The following is a 20244-nucleotide window of genomic DNA, read 5'->3' on the forward strand; positions in this document are numbered from 1 at the left end:
CAGGACCTCTTTAAGAGCGTTCGGCAGGGGTGGGGCGGGGACGAGGGGGCTAGGTCAGGAGACTGAGGTTCTTCTAGGAGAGATTGGAGATCCTAGAACAGTCAGCTCTGATCTCCCTCCTCGGAATTTTGCAAATCCCCATCCGCCGGGGGTCGGGGAAGCAATCTTATTGCCGACTAGTTTATGAGCCAGAGCCACGGCTTGGCGGGGAGTCAGTGGCACACAGAATCTGGGGGCCGTCCAGGAAGGGTCCAGCCTGAATGTGCACCGGGCCGCGCCCCGCAGCGCGGAGCAGCTCGGCGGCACGGTACGGCAGGTTGTTCCGGGGCTTCTCTCCGAGCCTCCCCACCTTGTAGAAATACCGCTGCCGGGACATCTACCAGCTCCAGACCCACTGCGGCCCCGAGTTGGGGGCTGGGGGCGCAGGAGGAGGGGCACACGGGGCTCGGGCCCAGCGCGGAGGGCGGGTCCGAGGCGGGGGGCCCAGATCGGGAGCCGTGCGCCGGGGCCCAGGCAACTGCGGAGCGGATCGCAGCCGGCTGCGGGACCGCCACAGCCCGACCGGCCATGAACTCGGGACCCGAGCCCCGGACACCCCGGACACTCTTCAGCATCGCAGACATCCTAGGCCCGCGCATGGTTCCCCGAGGACCTTCTACGTCTCCGCTTCCAGAGTCGAGCCCTGGTCCCACGTCGCCTCTGTGCGCGCTGGAGGAGCTGACTAGTAAAACTTTCCGCGGACTTGACGGGCACGCTCCGGAGTCCTCTGAAGGTATAGCGCCCGCGAGGTCGCGCACTTTGACTCGGCCTTCTCCCCGTTTCTCTCCTCCAGGTCCGGGTCTCGAACCTTCGTTCACCCTGGCCCCCACCCTAATCTGCCCCCTGCCCTCAGCCCAAGTGCTGGGACTTGCATCTCCCGCTCCTCACCTCCCCTCCGTTAGTTCCCAGGCTCCGCGGCCGCTTCTGGAGGCCGCCAGCGCCGAGGGGAAGGGCCGGTCTGTCGAGAACTGAGTGACCCGCGGGTCGGTGCGCTGTAGGCGGGGCAATCGCGACAGAGAGAGACCGGTGAGAAGGAGACAAAAGGCCTGAGCCGGAGGCTGTAAACGAGTGAGCTAGGGCAAGGGCGGTGCAGAAAGTGCTGGGAAGCGAGGCTAGGGCCTCTCCGGGTGACCTCGCTCCGCTCCACGCCGTTCTCTTCTGGGGAGGGCACAGGAGCAGAAGGTCCTCGGGGCGGCAAGGGTCGGGGGACTACGGACTTCGCCTCTCCTTACGCTTTGATCCCCCATACCTCCCTTTTGGGCTCGAGGAGGAGGCGCCGTGTCATATGTAAACCGAGAGTGCCCATCATGACCCGTGAGTCTTCAGAAGGGCATGATCCGGGTCCTAGTAACACTCATCATGCTGGGCTAGCTGCCCCTATTTTGACCATGGTCGGGCCCCACCTCGGGTGCCGGCCCCAACCTACAAGCCCGATTATCCTGGGGCTCCCGAAAGGCCTCAAAGGTCCCGCCCCAGATGGCCTGCCTCTGCGCCAGGTCTTCTCTGGCCCGTCCCGCCCTCCTCCCACTCCCTCACCTCCGCAGGATGCCCTCAAGCCTGCTGCCTCCCATACCCAAGTGGCCCGTTCCACTTTATGCCCCCCACTCCCATCTCGGCCTGAACCCCGGTTGGGTAAGCGACCACGGTTCTGGCTCCCGTCTGCCTTCTCCCACCTCCGCCTCCCCGACCCCGGCTTGAGCTCCACCACCCCCCCCACCCCACCCCCGCCCCGCGCCCCGCCTCAGTGTCTCCTTCCCTCAGGCTAGAGACTGACCCCCGCCCTATCTCCGCAGGCCGCGCCGCCCCGGGTGCGCTGGGCCCTGGCCCCGCCGGCCGCAGACGCCGAAAGTCCCGCACGGCGTTCACGGCGCAGCAGGTGCTGGAGCTGGAGCGACGCTTCGTCTTCCAGAAGTACCTGGCGCCTTCGGAGCGCGACGGGCTGGCGGCGAGGCTCGGTTTGGCCAACGCACAGGTTGTCACGTGGTTCCAGAACCGGCGCGCCAAGCTCAAGCGCGACGTGGAGGAGATGCGCGCCGACGTGGCCTCGCTGAGCGCGCTGGTCCCCGAAGTCCAGTGCCGCCTCGAGCTGCCGCATGGCGCCCCAGGCCCCGGCCCGCCTGACGCCGGGCCCCACCTGTCAGAAGAGGAGATTCAGGTGGACGACTGAAGGCAAAGCCGCCGCCAGCCCCGGGCTCTGGGGCCCCGGACTCCTCACCTCCGTGCGCCGCGCCCTGTCCGGGTTCCGGGGTGGAGGGAGGGTGTGGATCCGGCCTCCTCTGGCTCACGGTCCAGACGCTCGCTTTTCCCAATTGTTGAGAATAAAATTGAGACTCAGTCGCATGAGTCGCATGAGGCCTCCATCCCGGAGCGGTAAGAGCAAAATCTGCTGATTATGGTGCAGATTGCGTTTGGCTGAGCGCTTTAAACGCGGTGTCTCCTTTAACCCTCAAAGCAACTCCATAAGGTAGGTGATATAATTATGCCCATTTCACAAAGGCAGAACCACTAGGTCAGGATTTGGACCTATGCATCCTGCCAGACTTCAAAGCCAGTGCTTGTCAGCCCGGACAGTGCTCTGGAAACTTCAAGCTGAGGGGTAGGAGATGGGACTCTGGTAGCTGTGGGCCACCCACCCCTACTGACTGCCTTTGGTTGCAGGACTCCACCAGGCCTTTGATCCCCACCCCACCCCACCCCCAGACCTTGCTCCTAACCTCTAGGTGGCCCCAGAGTGACAGTGACCTGCCTGATTCTACCCTTTCCCCACCCTGAGGTTACTTGTCAATGGGGTCCTGACCCTTCTCCTACCTCCCCTGAAAGAACCCTATACTGAGACGGCTAAGTGAAGCCCCGAGGGAGAAGCGGCACAGCCCTACTTCCGGGACCTCTGCCCCGCACTTGGGCAGGAAATGTCCCCACCAGGATGGTGGCCTTGGCAGGAGGATGGGGAGGCCGGCTGAGGCGGAGCTTGGAGTAGCAGCTTGGGGCCTTGCGGGTAGAGTCAACAGCCTACCCCCACCAGTGGACATTTCTGAGACTAATTTATTCTGCGGGTAATTAATCACCCTCTGGCAGTGTGATGGGGAGGGAAGAGGCCTACCACTATGCAGGGCCATCCCTGCTGATCTTCAGAAGACCATGCTTAGGCTCTTTCCTGGTTGCCGTCTCTCCGTGTCAGTACTTCCTCCCCCCGTCAGACCTTTCCATGCTTTTGCCCAGATGCCACAGTCTCATTCTCAAGAATGCTTTGAGAATGACCCTTCCAGGATTCAAGGGGAGTCAGCTAGGGCCTCAGTTGCAGGTGGAGGTCCCAGGAGAGGCTCTTCCAGGGAGAGTGAACAAGGCTGGAAGGCAGAAGGGAACCTTGTGCTCTTAGACAATAGCTACCCCTTATTGAGCACAATTCAAGTGATTTGCATGGATTAATCTTCACAGTAATCCCAGGAGATAATGAGATTTTAATTTCATTTTAAGTGTAAAGAGACTGAATCACAGCCCAAGAAGTGTTGGTCATGTCCTGAAGCTTGTAAGTGGTGGGGCTGGCACTAACCTGCTTCTTGTCTGACTCAGGGGCTCATGCTTTCGACCACTACAGGTTCTGTCCCTGTAACTGTGACTGGGCCTAACTGAAAGAAGAAAACGGTTTACGAAGAAAGCAGAGGAGAAAGGGCCAAAGGTAGGAATTTAGGCATTGTACTGTAGATAGAGCATGGTCCATGGAGGTTTTAGAGAGGAGAGGCATGACAGCAGTGTTCGAGCAGGCTCATCTGGCTGCAAGTGTAGGGTAGACTGGGAACTGGCGGGGGCCTGAGGTAGGAGTGTTATCTCTGGTCACTGCAGAAGGTAAGAGCCGAGGGAATTCAGGGCCAGACTTGGGGGGTGGGGGAGGCTGTAACGAAAGAGGAATCTGTGTGATTATCCCAGTGACCAAAGATTGCTTCCATCAGTGACAACCTCACAAACCTGGGCAACTGGAAGAAAAATGGCATCATGGGAAGAAATAATGACTACTGGTGTAGAGCTAAGAATTTGTCAGCCATTGTGTACAAAAAGTATTCTTTGTACCTGTGTTGCCCTTTCAATACACATAGACAACACACACACACCCCCTGATTCTGGCTCAGAGCCCCTCCTTATTCCTTTCATCCCCTTCCTAAGGCTGCCTCTCTGGGACCTTTAGAGTGACTGACTCATTCTAGGACTTTCCCACCTTCCCACCTTCAGCACGAAAAGTCCCACACTCCAGGAAATCCCAGTCCCAGGTTGGTCACCGTGCTTTCCAACCCTAGGGACTCAGAACTCTGGCTGCTGGGTTGGAACCCAACCAGTTAGCAGTGTGAGTGTGGGGCAAAATGGGGACAAGGTGTCAGGAGTCCTGTGGCTCTCAGAGATAGTCCAGGACTCAGAGAAGTCCAGGATAAGTCAAGGGGTACTGGGGAGGGGACATTTCTTTGAGAGGCTTGAAAAGCAAGGAGCTGGCTCAGCTTCAAAGCAAAGATACCACAGTGGTGGCGGGTGCCCATTCTTTGAGGAACCCTAGAGAAGTACCTCCCTGCTGCCTAGAACAAGAAGACCACATGAACAGGACTCTTATGGAATCATCATAATATAATCACCCCTCAAACAAACACAACCACCTCTCCCCAACCAGGCATGAGCAAAGAACTTCCAGAGCAAATAATTCTTGTTAAGAAGGTACGATTTAGTCAAGTTAATTGGCTCTGAGCCATAATCTCCCTCCACTTGAGGCCTCCCAAATTCCTGTCCGGTGCTTCTACCTCCCATAATCAAACCTTGGATGAACAAAACTCAAGCCTCTCCCACCAAAATGGCCTCCTCTGCCAGGTCCTAGAACAAGTGGGTGGGCATTAGGATCACCCGGAGGGCTTAAATGAAACGCAAATTGCAGGGCCCCACTGTTGTACTTTCTGATTTAGAAGGTCTAGGGTGGGGCCTGAGAATGTGCATTTGCAGGAAATTCCTAGGTTGCTGTTGGTCTAGGGACTACACTTGGAGAACCACAGCCCCAGAGCTCTGTATTTTGTGACATAAGCAACAATTCACTCATAGTCACTTCTTTCCACTGTGGGGGAATCATGAATATGTAGGACCGTTGCAGATAAAAACCAGTTTATTTAGCACACTTTATGTACCAGGCACTTGGTATTTCCTCACACTCTGACTTTCAGTCCTCACAACAGCCCTGTGAGGTAGGGATTGCTCCCATTTTACAGATGAGGGACCTGAGGCACAGATGTTGAGAGACCTGCCCAAGGTGACCCAACTCATGATGGCAGACTTCATTCTGCTATACGGTATTTAAGGAGCCTACTCAGTAAACAAAAAGAATTTGGGAAAACCCTATATAAAGGAGGTTTTGCAACATCTGCTATACAGGTGTGAATGGTGTTGAGCAAGACCATAGGGCGGCAAGAATCATTTGTCCTGACGAATGGGCAAGGCATTCTGAGAGACCAAGAGTCCCCTGCAGATCCACATTTCAGTGAGCTGAGAGTCCCAGGCAGGGCTAGGGAGGAAGCAGCCAGGCGCAGCTGCCAGGATCTTAGAGGAGAAACCACAAGATCATGATTCTTGCGTGGCAAGTAGGGAATGACAGCCTTCTTTGGGGGCAGTGACCCTTGGTGGAAATACTGAGTAAACTGACATGGGGAAATGCTCACTACAACACCCAGTGCTGGAGCGGGGAAGGAGCACGGACATGGGAGCAGCACCCTAGGCGCCTGCTGAGGTCCCATCAGCAGGAGAGCCAGCAGGGGGGGAATGTGGAGATGCGTGAACCCTGCCACCTCCAGGCAGATGCTGGTAAGGGACTTCCCAAATGTCAACCCCGTGACTCTTCTAGCAGTTGGAGGAGGTGAGACCACTGGGCAAAGGAGAAGTCAGAATGTGCACCAAATGACAGGAAACAAGGCAGGAGGGGCTGGGGCTAGAAGAAACAAGGTGAGAGCTGGGCTCAGGAAGATGTGAGCATCTATCAAGATGAAGGGTGGGACTCAGGCCTCATTCATCACCTGAACCCGTTCCTGAGCATAGAGTTCTGCTGGTGAATGAGTCCCCCAGAGCCAAAAAAGAGAGCAAGCCCTATATGCTCCCTTCTGGGTCTGTTTTAGTCTGAAAACCTGAACTTCTGTACAGTTCCCTCCGTAGCCTTGGTGGATTTTATTTTTCTTTACTGCCCCCAGAGGAAGCCATCTGCTTCAGAATCAAAGTGGACATGGGGCTCCTTTCTGTCATCAGGTCTCTGGGGCAAGAGGAATGGCCACCAGGGGTTTCTTTAATTATGGCTTTAGACTACAAGGTCTCAAGATATGCAAGGAAATGGGGGATGCACACATGGCCTTGTCCTGTGAGGGAAAGGTCCTCCATCATCTGGCCTGAGGTAGATGCTGGGGCCGAGGTCCCAGGATACCAGGGCCATTTGAGGCGCCCAGGAGATGGAGAGGGTGGGGTCTTCTGCTCCGTGTCTGGGGGAGGGGTGAGTTGGAGTGGCTCAGGTGACAAGGGGGATGATGCAGGGGTGGAGACAGAAGGCCAGCGGCTCTTGGAGCAGTGCTTGGAGGGCGCCTGACAGACAGGAGGCTTGAGGGGCCCGGCCCAGATTGGGAAAATGGCTGCGGGAACCCAGTTGACAGGTGTGGCTCCCTGATTCCTCCTCTCTGATCTTGCTGAGAAGGGAGAGAGAGGGGCACCTGTTACTCCTTTTTAGCAGCACAGCCCAAGCCCCCATCCCACCCATTCCTGCTCCCACTGCCCACCCGAGGCAGAAGGGAGCAGCGCTCGCTGTGGAAATCCCAGCCAGTTCTCCTGCGGGCCCCTCCCAGCATGCCAGTGGGCCTGGTTCCCTTACCAGAGCGAGGTGCAGAAGGCAAGAGTGGAGCTCCCGGGCTGCATCAGGCTGGGAGCCGCCTCTCAGAGTCTCCTGGAACACAGCAGCTGCCTCCTCAAAACGCTTTAGTCCCAGAGGGATTAGAAAGAGGAAAGTTTAGGTATCAAAGGGGTGAAGGAAATTAAAGCTGCCCCCTTCCTCAAACTGACCTCAGCTCCTAGTACCACTGACACCGTGACACTGTGGTACTAGGAGCTTTACCAGAAAATGCCAGTATAGACCCAATCCCTGCCTCATGCAACTCAAATTCCACCTACGCTTCCAATCTCGGACCCCTTACCTGCAGTCCCATCAGGGCCTTGCCCAGGCGGAAAAGGCCCCGGGGCCAGCCAGGTCGCAGGGTAAGGGCCACCTGGGCATCGGCCAGGGCCCACATGGGCTGACCCAGCCGCTCATGGCAGAAAGAGCGGTTTCCAAATAACCTGATAAAGACAAAGTGGCCAAAAGTCTGGATCCTCAATGCTTTGCCTTGCCCTGACCTCCCAGCACAGTGGCCAAGCCCCCACTCACCGATGATCCCGGGGGTTGAGCTTCAAGGCCTGGGTGAAGAGAACCACAGCCTTGTGGTAGAAGCCATTTTGGGCAAAGCTGGTACCCAACGCTGAGGAGGAAAGAAGGTGGGAGGGTTCAGATGGGGCTGTCCCAGGGAGGGTAGGGTGAGGAAGGAGAGAGAGAGAGAGAATCTCACTTGCCAGCTCCTGGCTCTGGTGTAAGGCAGCTTCCAGCAGTCCCGGAGATGCCTAGGGATAGGGAGCAAAGTCAAGCAGGACTCAGGCCTCAGCTTCCCCAAATCCTTCTCCTTTATTCAAACAATGAATATTGCAGTCAGCATCACCCAACTTATGTAATTCTTATGACAGTTCTGCAAGAGGGTATCAGCGCTACCTTCCTGCAGAAGGAACTACCCAGGGTCAGGGTGTCAGTGATGGAGCCGGACCCCAGGTCTCTTAATCCTAGAGCCAGAGAACTCCTTCTACTGGTCACCTCACCTCTGCCTTAGGATTCTGCCTGGGGCTCTCTTCTATTGGAGAGCTCGCTTCCTCCTGGCCCATCTTCTCTTGGGGGCTCTGGCTTTTGCCTCGAGGCTCCTGGCTCAGTCCCTTCTCTCTGCGGGCACTGGGAGGCCAATCCCCAACCTTGCGCAAAGCCAGAGACACGAAAGTGCTAGATAGATCCAGTGAGTCCTGTGAGCAGAGAGGAAAGTTAGGAGAGGGTGGGGATGAAGTATGTCCTGGAGTAGGGGGAAGGGAAGGCGGGGGTGGGGGGGGTGGGCCGAGACCAAGAAGAGAAGGAAGGGGACTCTCACCTCTTCCTCACCACACTGTCCCTGAGGAGAGTTCCCGGGGCTGGATGGGGGGCTCCCATCCCCATTTGGGGTGGCCTTGACCTGGAGGGAAGGCAGATGGGGATCACCTTGAGCTGCCTGCCTTCTCAGCTCCCACCCTCCTGGCACCTAGTGTTCTTCAGACCTGCCTGCAGACACTCACCTTGGGCTCCCCACCCTCCTGCTCCAAGCGCTCCTGTCGCTTGCGATCCTTTTGACGCTGCAAATGATAGAGACGATGATGCTGATGATGTGTTTTGAACACTATATGTAAACACGCAGACACACACACACACACAACTTGTATCTTGAAGCCAATTCTTTATGTGAACAGTAGAGACTATAGGTTGTGTACTGGGTTAAGAGCTTTGCATACACTATCTCATTTAATCTCTGCAGGTCCATGAGGTAGGTTTTGTTGTTATCCTTGTGTTACAGCTGAAAAAGCAGACAGGAGAGTCACCAGGCAGAGGTCTCCCAGTAAGAAAGAGGCAGACTCCAACCCAGGCGGTATAGTGTGACTCCAGAACCACCACGCCGTATGGCTTCCACGAGACCCTCACCTCCAGGCTTCTGAGCCCCTGGGCCCTCTCGCAAGAGGATCCACTATGGGCCACCTTGAGTTCTTTCCTGTCCTCACAACGTGTCCCTCTTTCCCTCTCCCAAATCCCTCTGGGTTCCCACTCCTCCTGCCCTCTAGCTACCTTCTTCTTGAGTCGTTTCTTCTCTGCTTTCTGTTTCATGCGCTCCTCTTCAGCCACCAGCTCCTCAGCCAGCTGGTTGGCTTCCTGGAGAAGGAAAGGCAGGTGACAGGAAAAGAGAGAGAGCGACCAAGAAAGCCAAAGGGAGGCCAGCAGGATGGAAGGACCCTGAAAGGTCCTAATTAGGGGACAGATGAGGGAAGCTGGCAGCCGGAAGAGCACTGGGAGAGGTGAAGCCCCTTGCTGACAGTCTCACCTCTTCGGTCAACAGGAGCTTCTGGGGCATGGCCACCTGAAGTAGGCTGTCTGAACCACCAGGGGCAGAGGCAGAGGGAGAGGCAGAGGCGGGGGGCCTAGGAGGGCAGGGCTCTGACCCTTGGGGAGGATCTAGGAAGGACTTCCGGAGACCACAGTAGGTACCCAGTCCCTCGACCCCCTTGGCCATGTCACTCTGTCCAGGCGTTTTCCCCTCATCACAGAAATGTTCCAGGAGGTAATCTGTCAGGAGGGATAGGGAGAAGGGAAAGAAAAAGGTACATGAGAGAGAGGAGCATCTGAGGGCCAGCCCCCCCAGGGCACCAGCCTCGATCCCTGGGCCCGGCCCCTGCACGCCCCACCATGGTGCCACAGCTGTAGCCGCCCGCTGCTCCCGTCCATGTGGATCCGGTGCAGGCCCCGGGGATCACTCTCCACAAGCCGTCGGAGAAAATCCACTATGTCCTGGGAGGGGGAGGGGAGGGGAGGCTGGTGTTGGGGGCAGCTCTAGGAGAGAACGAGGGGCCTGGCTGGGTTGACCCCTCCACCGTGGCGACCGCAAACCAGCCCCCCAGCCTGGAGAACCTTACTGGCTGACCTCTCCCCACTCAGCGCCTGAAGACACGCTTCTCTGGTTTTCCTGGTATATCACCTCCTTCACTACTCTCTTGCTCCCAAGGGTTCTGTGTGGCCCTCAGCCCAGCCTTCTTCCTCATATAAGATCTCCCCTTGACCTGCCACTAGGTTGGCTACACTGAGGCTCAGAAAGAGACTTCTTACCTGCTCTTCCAGCTATGCCCCCTGTCATATCCTTGAATATGGGCAACCCTATAGAACCTACTCTGGAGCTACCTCATGCCTAAATGAGCGCAGTAGTTCCTGGCTGGCCTCTCCCCTGCATGTCATCTGTTTTCCCCAAAACCAAGCTCTCAGCAGTTACTTCCCTACTCAGAAACTTCCAGTAATCCCCCACTGCCAGGCCCATAGGCAGGAATGAGTTTAGCTCCTCAGCCTAGGATTTGGAGCCTTCCAAAAAGCTCCCTGGCTGACCCTCCTAATCTTCCCCTGTAATTTGCTCCTGCTTGGCTGCTGCTGTCCCTCAGCTATCAGGTTCCTTCTGGTGTTGGGATCTTCCCTCCAGCTGCCCCCAAAGCCCTCCTGGCTCAGAGCTTCTCACCACACCTTGTCTCATCTTCAAGGTCCAGTTCAAATTCCATCTTCCCTCAAACCTCTTCATCTCCAATGATCTCTGCCCTCATTCAACCAAGCTGTACTCACATAGTCTGTGTTGTGCAGTTTAGAACCTTATTATCCACTGCTTTGTACTGCTCTCTCAATTGGTGAGAAGCATGGAACTGGAAAGAACACTGTGCTGCTTGCACCTTAGTTCTGGCTTTGCCACTGCCTGGCTGTTTGATTTCGGACAAGTCATTTAACCTCCCTGAACCTTGGCTTCATCATTCACAAAATGAGACAAGACTCTTCAAGCCTTCGCCTGTTACATTCTGTGGTTCTTAGGAGAATCATTTCCTTAGTTAGTGTCAGCTTTGGAGGAGGACAGGAGTCATCTTGTCCCTGTGTGGCCTATTCAGGCCTAAACAGAGCACACACCTGACTAGCTGGTGGCCCAGGACTGAGAAACTTAGAAGCCACATGAAACTCCAGAGGGCTAAACTGACACATAGGAAGGACTTCAGATCACGGAAGTATAGTCAACTTTCTAAACAGTTTTAGAGGCAGGGTATCCTTCAGGAGATAGTCCTGACTCAACAGCATCTTCATGGACACTGCTGTGTGCAGTCATCAAGTCTTACACTCAAATTCAATTTCCTCGTGGGTTTAATTCAGCTTCCTAACTGGCCCAGTCTAGCCATTTCTTTCTTTCTTCTTCTTTTTTTTTTTTTAAGATTTTACTTTATTTATTTGAGGGAGAGAGAGAGAGAGCACAAGCTGGGGGAAAGGCAGAGGGAGAGAGAGAAGCAGGCTCCCTCAGCAGGGAGCCCAATACAGGGCTCAATCCCAGGACCCTGGGATCATGATCTGAGCCAAAGGCAGACACTTGACTGACTGAGCCACCCAGGCGTCCCCCAGTCTAGCCATTTCTAAAAACAAACAAAAAAGGCATTACTTTGACCTTCTACTTCTCCCCAAAGCACAGTCTATGCTACTCTCTTAATTCACCACATGGCCGAACACGATCTGCTCCCCAGTCCTCCATGAATCATCTCCTACCCTCTGGCCCCACCTCTAGCTACAGTGATCAGTGGTCTCCTCTAAAGTTCCTACAACACACCAAGTGTGCTCCTATCTCAGGGCTTTTGTCCTTGTTACTTCCTCTCCCTGGAATGCTCTTTCCCCAGTGAAGGCTCACCCCTTCAGATCCCTGCTTAAACCTTTCCCAGGAGGCCCTGACTACTCCCTTTAAAAAGAGAAACTCAACTTCATTCAGCACTTCCCATCCTTCTTGTTTTACTTTTCCTTGCATTTTTCATATTTGGCATACTATATTGTTTATTTGTTGACTGGCCGCCTCCACTAGATGCTTCTAATTCATTGACTAAAAGGTTTTTGTGTTTGGTTTACTGCTGTCTTCCCAGTACCTAACACAGTGCCTGGTACATTGGTGGTGCTCAGTGTGTTGAATGAGCAAAGGCACAGAGATTGGTGAGGAGACTATTCTATTAGAGATGCAGCCAGGAGCTGGGTCTGAAGAACCCTGTGTGACCCAGTGAGTTTGGACTTCGTCTTGTCAGTGATGGGAGTGGGCCTGATCTGGGGAGTGAAGCACTCAAGGGAAACAGCACTGGGGAAGGAGATGATTCTAGGGGTGGAATGTTTAGTTAGGAGGCCCCTATGACAGAAAGAATGAATTCTTAAACTAAGGCAGTGGCAGCAGGAGCAGGAATGGAAATGATGGGCTTGAGTCAAGAGACATTTCCAAAGTGGATTTTAGTGACTGACTAAATGTGTGAGGTAAAGGAAAGGGAGGATTATATACAATGATTCTCAGATTTCTGCATTAAGTAACGAGATGTCAGTTTGCATTATCAGCCAAAACTGTTAGAGGAAAAGCAGCCAACTTGCAAAGTAGATGAATTAACTGATGGACTTGCTGAGTTTGAGGTTTTGGAGATACCCAGGAAGCAGCTGGAAACACTGCTTCTCAAGTGCTCCCAAATCTGATGCTGTCCCTCCCTCAATAACCCTATCACCTACTTGAGGACATCCAAGCCCTTGTGCCAGACAAAGCATTTCATGCTACTTGCTGCCTTTTCCCCACTTCATTTCTTACACCACTCAGGTCTCACTTCAGTGAGGTTCTCTAAACTCTTCCTTGCCTTGGTGTCTTTGCTCGCACTCTTCCCTCTGTTCGTAAGATCTTACCCTAAGGAACTCCCACCCACTCCCTAATTCTCAACTCAGAGACCTTCGTCCGCCCAATCCTGCCCACTTCCACCACCCTCCATCTGCCAAGCGCTCCTCCAAGCCCGAGCCCGAGGCCACGCCTTCACCGAGCGCTCGGAGCCCAGTGGGCGCCCGGCTGCGGCGGGGCTCAGCACAGCTGGCTGGAAAGAGGCGTGACCGAGATAAACAGGGCAAGGGGGAGCTCGGAGTCCTTTTACCTCGGTGCCGTAGTCCTCAGGACCGAATTCCTGGCAGAGTTTGGGGACAGCAGCGACCCCCAGCGGGCAGCCAGGTCGCAGAGGACAGTCTATAGTAAAGGAAGGCGGTGGCGCGTGAAGGGGCGCGGGATGGATGGGCCGGAGCCTTCCGCCCACTGCGTGAAGCACAAGACCCTACTGAAAACAGGTAGACCCAAGTGGGGCTGTCCCTCCCCTCCTGGACCCCCTTCCCGTCTTGTCACACCTTACCTAGCTTTATCCGCCCCACTGTCTTCGGAATCGGCGCCATCTCCCATCGAGAGTGACCCGAAAGTGAAAGATGGTCTGGCATTCGATACCGCCGGGGGGTGGAGTAGGACAGACTAGGCCGCCATCTTTGTTAGGGGCAGAAGCCTCCGATTACGGAGCGCAAGAGAGTCCACGGCGGTCCCAGCGGCTCCCGGGCTAGAGATGACGGCTCTTGGGACTGGGCGGAGTCCCGGCGGCAGCGGGCGTTGGGCAGTGCGGGGAGGTGGGAATCGTTAGGTTCGTTCCGGACACGGCGGCCCATGGCCCAGGCGTCTCGCTCCGGTGGCCTTCTGCCTCCGCTCGCTGCCGTGCCGCCGTTGACGGCGCAACCCGGAGGCGCTGTGGAGGAGCAGTGGGAGAGAAGGCAGGCGGGGACTCCTCGCGGGGACTTTCGTGGCTGGCCGTGGCTGCCGGTTGCCGGGAGCATCCCCTGCCTGGACCCGCGGCCCCGCGGAACTCGGGGAGGGCGGCCGTGGTGGGCGGCGCCGGCGGACGCAGGAGAGCACCAAGAGGAAGGCGCCGCGGACTCGTGGCGGGAGCCGGCAGCCGGCCGCCCGATCCCTCCCGCGCTGCAGCGTCTCCGGGCGGTGTTGCTGCGGCTGCATCGCGAGCGACAGCAGCTCCTCCATGCCCGGGACTGCGCCCGCCACCTACAGGCGGCCGTGCGCCTCCTGAGGGTGCTGAGTCCCAGTGCGCAGGTCCCCGGCCCCGGCCCCTTGCCTCCGCTCTGCCGCGACCTGCTACCGCACCCTTCCCGAGGGGCTGTCCTGCGAATCGGCCTACGGGAGACCCCCGTACGGCTCCTCCTGGCGCGCCCCGTCGGACTGGCCGCCCAGCGCCTGGATGCTGCCATCGAGATGCAGCTTCGGGCTCTGGGTCGCGAGCCGGCCAGCCCCGGCTTGTCCTCCCAACTTGCCGACGTGCTGCTGGCGCTTCCCGCCTACCACCAGCTGCAGGGAAAAGCCTTGAGCCATGTCCCCGGGGCAGCGCGCCCTTTCCCGCCGGCCCGTGTGCTCCGCCTCCTGACAAGGGAGCGGGGTTGCCAGGTGGCTGGTCAGCTAGATGAGGCGCTCAAGGGATCGGGCTTGCGGGATCAGCTCTGCAGTCGGTGCCAAGAGGAGCGGGAGCTGCTGCCCGGGCTGCTGGGGCTGCTGGGGGGCGTGGCGGATTCAGCTAGCAGTGGACTGGGGCTTGAAGGGGCTGGAGCCCTGTGGAGCCGGTACTGGACCCTGCTGTGGGCAGCTTGTGCTCAGAGTCTGGACCTAAGTCTAGGACCCTGGAGGGACCGCAGGGCAGCGGCACAACAGCTGAGTCAGGCACTGGGTCAGGGTGAGTGATGGGCCTGGGTGGGCATTTGGGAAGACTGGGATCTCTTTCTCCTCCCTAGCCACGTCACTCCCCTGCCAGCCAGACTGCAAAAGCAGGCCCTTTAGAATGAACACTACCACCCCCACGGCTTACTCCCACCCCTCTAACCCCCCTCCCCACCCGACAGGCTATAGCATCTGGGCTTTCAAGGCCAGTCTTGTTTTCCACTCAAGTCTTGAGTCTTGGTGGAAGCCTCCCCTCTTCCCCCATCATTGAGTGGGCAGTGGTTCTGGAAAAGAGAGGCCTTCTTTTCAGGCTCCAGAGCCATTTCTCCCACTAGCATCCCTGCCTCAGGAGTGTGAGAAGGAGTTGGCTTCTTTGTGTCGCAACCTATTTCATCAGTCTCTTATCTGGAGCTGGGACCAAGGTGAGAAGGAAGGGGCATTGGGAGTGAAACAGCCCCAGATTGCCCCTTCCTCATCAAACCCTATCCCTCATCCTCAGGTTTCTGCCAGGCCTTGGGATCTGCTGGTGAAGATCAGAGCAGCCTTCCCTCATCCTCTCATACCACTGAACTTTTGCAACAGCTCTTCCCTCCTCTCTTGGATGCCCTTCGAGAACCCAGGTCAGGGCTACTCCTCTGTCAGCCTCCAGGTGAGACAAGGTGCTGGGGATGGAGGAACAGAACAATTGAATATGTCCCCTTTATTCTTTTACTCTCTTCTGAAGCCTGCCCCCTCCCAGAGGGGTTTTGTGACCCCTCAGATACTCCATCCTCCTCTCCCCAGGTCCTGCACCACTTGCTCTGGGGCTCTGTACCCTGCAGACCACCTTGGTCTGGTTTTTGGGCAAAACTCAGCAGCATCTGGCAGCGTGGGCCCCAGGTTCCTTCCTGGTCCTGATCCAGAAGAACTTACCTGTGAGTAGCTAGCGAGTGGGAAGGGGAGCAGTCTGGGCTGGGCTCAAATCTCACTTCCTGTTTCTGCCAAAGCCTCTATTGCACGAGGCAGCAGCTCTGTCTAGACTGGCCTCAGAGGAAAGTTTGGCCCTGGAAGTGGAGCAGCAGCTGGGCCTGGAGATCCAGAAGCTAACTGCACAGATCCAGGTGAGAAGAGCAGGGGCCCTGACAGTGGCACTTTAAGAGTCAGTTCTGTGCCCAGTTTGGGGGTTGGGGTGGTGGTGGTGGTGATGGTGGTGGTGGTGGTGGTGGTAGTTGTGGAACATTCCAGTGACTTGGAATCTCCTTGGAGTCTCTGCTGAATTTATTTTTTCTTGCTCTGTTCATTTTTTGTTCTCTCTTTCCTTAGCTTGTTACGGAAAACTTCAAACATATACACAATTAGAGAGAAGAGTATAATGGACCCCCATATTCCTACCACTGAGGCTTTAACAATTATCAACTCATGGTCAATTTTGTTTCACCTATATGTGAATTTTGTGATGTTAATAGCCACTGATGATCACTGCCTAGGTCCATTATTTCATTAGGGGGTGCAAAGTGGTGATATTCCAATTCTATCATATCTTCTTCATTTATTAGTTGACTCACTCCTATAAAGTAAAATTTGCCCTCATTAATTACTTGGTTACTTTGAAGTATATTTTATAGAGAAAAAGCAAGATAAATGATTGACTCTTTCCTTTTACCTACTAGCTTTTTTTAAAAAAAAGCTTTTATTTATTTATTTGAGAGAGAGAGAGAGAGCACGAGCAGAAGGAGGGGCAGAGGGAGAGGGACAGGCAGACTCCTTGCTGAGCGCACAGAGGTGGGGGTGGGGGGCCTGGATCCAAGGACCCAAGATCATGACCTGAGCAAAAGTCAGCCACTTAACCACTGAACCACCCAGGGGCCCCTCCTTTTACTTACTAGCTTTGAGACGATGTTTGTCCTCTTTTCTACATATATCATTTACATTTTCATTAAAGTAATACATATCCATAGTTTAAATGTGAAATAGGATATTATATTAGAAGGCTTCTAATGAAAAACATAGCATTTTAATTGCCCCCACCCCACCTCTGCTTCCTGTTCCACAGTGATAACCTTCATCCACTCTTGTCTGTCTTCTAATATTTTATTTTATTCTAAACTTATGAATAAAATTATTATACTTCTATTTTAATTTTTCCCCATTCTGCACAGTATCTGTTCCTACTATGGAAGATGTTTCTGTTTTTTTGTTTTCTCTTCCTGCCCAAGTTTCTCCTCTGCCCTGAACAGGGGCAAGGCTATAGAGTTCGGGCTTTGTCCCACTGCTCCTTTGCTCTCTGCACTCCTGCTTACCCACAGTGCTTTGGTGCTATGCGCTGCGCCTCCCCCCCCAACCCGGCAACACACACAGTTTAGCCCTAATCTACCATCTGCATCTGCCTGTTCCACCTCAATTTATTACTGCCTCCTTCAACTCAACATACCCCAGAGTAGGCTCCTCATGAGGATGTTGGACAGTGATGGCCATGGAAACTCTGAGGAAGGAAGGCCACGGCAGGCATGTCATTAGAGAGGCTCCATACAGGGTCTGTGGCTTGAGCTGGTGGCTAGGCAGCCTCAGATGAGTGGCAGGGGTTACTGGAGGTGGGAAGTTCATAGTTCCTTGAGGGAGTAGTGGGGAGATGACCTGACCAAAGCAGAAACTCCCTGTGTGTGTGTATGTGTGTGTGCATGCACACACACACGCGCACACACACATGCACACACACACACATGCACACATGCACACACACGCATGCATGCACACACATATACGCATGCACGCACGCATGCACGCACACACATACACACGCATGCACACACACACTTTTGTCCAAGCTTGGGTGGGGGGTTGTGGAGGAGAAAGCAGGTTGGCATAAAATTGTGGAGGGCATTGAACACCAGCCCACAGAATTTGGGCTTTGTCTCATGAATGATGGAAAGCCATGGGAAGAGCAGGAGGGGAAGGGAGACCGTGATAGAGTCTGATCCAGCTATAGTGGTCAGGTTGGGAGGTGAGGAGATATAAGAGAAGGGTCTGGCTCTTGGTAGTTGTGAGAACAGGGATAGGGACAGTGTGCTTACCATGTGAACTAACCATTGTGGGAAGGACTCTGCATGCCTTGTTCCTCTGCCTGGTGATTGCACTGTTGGGTATCTGCTCTGGGCATCCACTGCATATGGCCCTGGGATGGGAAAGAAGAATCAGACGTTGTAAGTTCTCTCCCCAGCTGGACTGTGACATCCCAGACAGAAAGACTATTTCATAGTGTGACCTTGTGTGTCCTCAGAGTATTGAGTGCAGGGAGATTCCTAACAAATGTCAGTTGACAAAAGGGTCATTTCCTTGGCATAAATAAGAGGGAGTTTTGGTTTTCAGGAGAAGAGAGGAAGAATTTGAATTTAGGATAGGCTGTTTTCAGGATAGATATGTACCAGGAGCCGCTTGGGCTCCACTTCCCCCCGTCCAGCCCCCAGACCCCTTCCTCTCCTCAGGCTAACAGGCATTCAGTCACCTTCTCTTTACAGAACTGCCACCACATTACCCATTTCTTGGGGTTCCTCTCCAAGATGGGCTGTAGAGAACCCTCCTCTTTTTTGCTCTCCCATTCCAAAAAGATAACCTGTCAAAGCACAGAAACCAAACCAGCACATGGGCCTTTTCTTGCTTTATAGTTTACTCTGGGGAAATGGAGGTAGGGTGTAAAAAATATTCAGTGTAAGGACATTCCAAAGTTCCTGAATCTCAGAAAGTTAGTTGTTGCTCCTGGTCTGCATATAGTTCCTGCCTTCCTTTCACGGATGTAGATCATACAATTCCCCCTTTCTTCAGCCTCTGCCTGTCTGTAGATCATGCAGACCCCTCTCTCTAGCATTTGCTTTGGAACATTCGTAGTGGTGAGGGTGTCTCCCTCTTTTTTTCCTGTTGATATTCCTAGAGAGTAAAATTATCCTGAAGGATTTCTAGACGCTGAACCAAGCTGAGGAGAGCAGGGTAATCCTATGGCAATTGTCTGTAATCTTTTTGGGGTCCAGGCCTTTAGGAAAACCCAATAAAAGCTAGGGCATCTCTCCTCAAAACCGCCCAAGCCCATAGAATTATGCACACAATTCTGTTCTAGGGCTTTATGGAAGCCAGGTTAAACACCTCAGATTTAGAAGAGCATCATAACTTGGCAAGTCCCTAACAGATAAGCCCCTTTTACTTTCTCCATATGTCCACAGCTCCTGCCTGAAGAGTCACTAAGTCTCTTTTTTCAAGAATGTCATAAACAAGCCACACAGGGCTTCGAACTCTACATGCCACGGGGTCGGTACTGGCGGCATCGTCTCTCTCCTGGTAACTCCTGTTCCCAGCGTCCCCTCCCACAGTTCCCAGGGGATAACAGCCTCCTGACCCTTCCAAATCCTAGCTCCACTCCTCTGTCTCCATCCTTGTCCTCGCCTTCTATGCCTCTGCAAATCCTATCATCTTCCCCCAAACACTGTTAGGGGCTCAGTGGATCTCCATAGCCTCATATCCTGTCCTTTCTCTTCTCTCACTCTAGAACTGCCCAGCATTCCTAGTGAGTATGCTGGGTTGGTGGTTCGCACTGTACTGGAGCCTGTGTTGCAAGGATTGCAGGGATTGCCACCCCAAGCCCAGGCCCCTGCCCTTGGCCAGGCACTGACAGCCATCCTGGGTGCCTGGCTTGACCACATCCTCGCGCATGGGATCCGGTTCAGGTGGGGAGAAAAGGAGGCAATGGCAGAGGGCTGAATGGAACTGGAAACGGGGAGGGGATAGGTGGGGCAGAGCAGTTCGAGAGGCAGTAGAGGCCCGTGGCCACATTGTACCTTGGCCTTCATTCAGCCTGCAGGGGGCGCTGCAGCTCAGACAAGACTTTGGAGTGGTCCGGCAGTTGCTGGAGGAGGAGCAGTGGGGCCTGTCCCCTGAACTTCGCCAGACTCTGCTCACCCTCAACATCTTCCAGAGGCTGGATGGGGCCCTGCTGTGTCTATTCCAGCAGCCCCTGCCCAAGCCTGAGGTCCAGAGGAGGGCTCCCTGTTGCTGTGAGTCACTCTTCCCCAACTCTAGGCTCTCTTTGCCCTGCCCCTTGCTACTTTATGTGCCCTACCTCCCATCCTCATCAGTGACCTCGTGTGGTTGTCAATAGTGGTCAAACCCCCTCCTCCTGCCCACTGCCTGTCTTCCACTCCTGCCTTCCCAGGTACCTGCAATGAGGTCCAGTCCATGGAACTACCCAGCAGCAGCCTCAACAGCCTGGAAAGCTTGGAGCCCCCTCTTCGGCCTGGAGCACCCCCAGCCCAGACAGCTCAGCTGCTAAGCACACTGTGGGGAGGGGGACCTAGCCCAGAGGCTTACCTGGTGGGAAATCAGCAGGCCTGGCTTGCCCTGAGGCAGCACCAGCGCCCCCGTTGGCACTTGCCTTTTCTTTCCTGCCTGGGGATCAGTCCTGAATCCTGAGGAGCCTGGGACCAGGAGCCAGAAAGTCAGAGCTCCCCATCTGTGGCTGGAAAAGCCCAGACATTTAGAACTGCATATTAAAGAAGCCTACATTTGGGAACTTAGAAGAAAGGTGATCTGAGAACCACAAGCTACATAGAGCCTGGACTTATAAGCGAGGAATCCAAGATCAATCCAGTGCCTGCAATCCAGAGTAAAGAGCCAAACCACAGCCTGGAACCTGGAGGTCAGCATCCAAGGGAGGCTCAGGCCTAGTTCCCCAACAGTGAAGACCTCTCAGGGCTAGGCGCTGCGAGAAGGGCCATTAGGGTTGGATCCCAGAGGAAAGGGAAAGAGAAAAACCAATAGAAAGCAGAGAGAC

At 54.8% G+C, this 20244-nt stretch overlaps 3 protein-coding genes across 7 annotated transcripts; 2 read left to right on the forward strand and 1 right to left on the reverse strand.

Annotated features, from left to right (window-relative positions):
* Positions 1 to 416: 416 nt before the first annotated feature.
* LBX2 (ladybird homeobox 2) lies at positions 417 to 2284 on the forward strand. Its single transcript, XM_032410509.1, has 2 exons — positions 417 to 772; positions 1833 to 2284. Exons 1-2 carry the CDS (start codon positions 568 to 570, stop codon positions 2204 to 2206), a joined length of 579 nt encoding a protein of 192 aa, XP_032266400.1. The 5' UTR covers positions 417 to 567; the 3' UTR covers positions 2207 to 2284.
* A 2796-nt stretch (positions 2285 to 5080) lies between these two features.
* On the reverse strand, positions 5081 to 13193 carry TTC31 (tetratricopeptide repeat domain 31). Of its 4 annotated transcripts, XM_032410636.1 has the most exons (13): positions 13099 to 13193; positions 12850 to 12938; positions 9589 to 9691; positions 9228 to 9469; positions 8975 to 9058; positions 8434 to 8490; positions 8253 to 8333; positions 7936 to 8130; positions 7635 to 7686; positions 7457 to 7547; positions 7227 to 7368; positions 6908 to 7009; positions 5082 to 6725 (listed from the first exon to the last, which is right to left on the reverse strand). In XM_032410636.1, the coding sequence occupies exons 1-13, from the start codon at positions 13178 to 13180 to the stop codon at positions 6426 to 6428; spliced, it is 1620 nt and encodes a 539-aa protein (XP_032266527.1). In that variant the 5' UTR covers positions 13181 to 13193; the 3' UTR covers positions 5082 to 6425. The 4 variants fall into 4 exon arrangements, with proteins under 4 accessions (XP_032266528.1, XP_032266527.1, XP_032266529.1 ...); XM_032410638.1 differs by lacking the exon at positions 9589 to 9691 and having other exon boundaries at positions 13099 to 13183; XM_032410637.1 differs by lacking the exons at positions 9589 to 9691; positions 12850 to 12938 and having other exon boundaries at positions 5081 to 6725.
* A 183-nt stretch (positions 13194 to 13376) lies between these two features.
* CCDC142 (coiled-coil domain containing 142) lies at positions 13377 to 19930 on the forward strand. Of its 2 annotated transcripts, XM_032410622.1 has the most exons (9): positions 13377 to 14466; positions 14786 to 14872; positions 14950 to 15099; positions 15234 to 15364; positions 15437 to 15550; positions 18641 to 18755; positions 18964 to 19141; positions 19269 to 19468; positions 19627 to 19930. In XM_032410622.1, exons 1-9 carry the CDS (start codon positions 13398 to 13400, stop codon positions 19881 to 19883), a joined length of 2301 nt encoding a protein of 766 aa, XP_032266513.1. In that variant the 5' UTR covers positions 13377 to 13397; the 3' UTR covers positions 19884 to 19930. The 2 variants fall into 2 exon arrangements, with proteins under 2 accessions (XP_032266513.1, XP_032266514.1); XM_032410623.1 differs by lacking the exon at positions 14786 to 14872.
* The last annotated feature ends 314 nt before the right edge of the window (positions 19931 to 20244 follow it).

This window comes from Phoca vitulina, unplaced genomic scaffold, assembly GCF_004348235.1.
Source record: "Phoca vitulina isolate PV1807 unplaced genomic scaffold, GSC_HSeal_1.0 scaffold12, whole genome shotgun sequence".
Classification (NCBI taxonomy): Eukaryota; Metazoa; Chordata; class Mammalia; order Carnivora; family Phocidae; genus Phoca; species Phoca vitulina.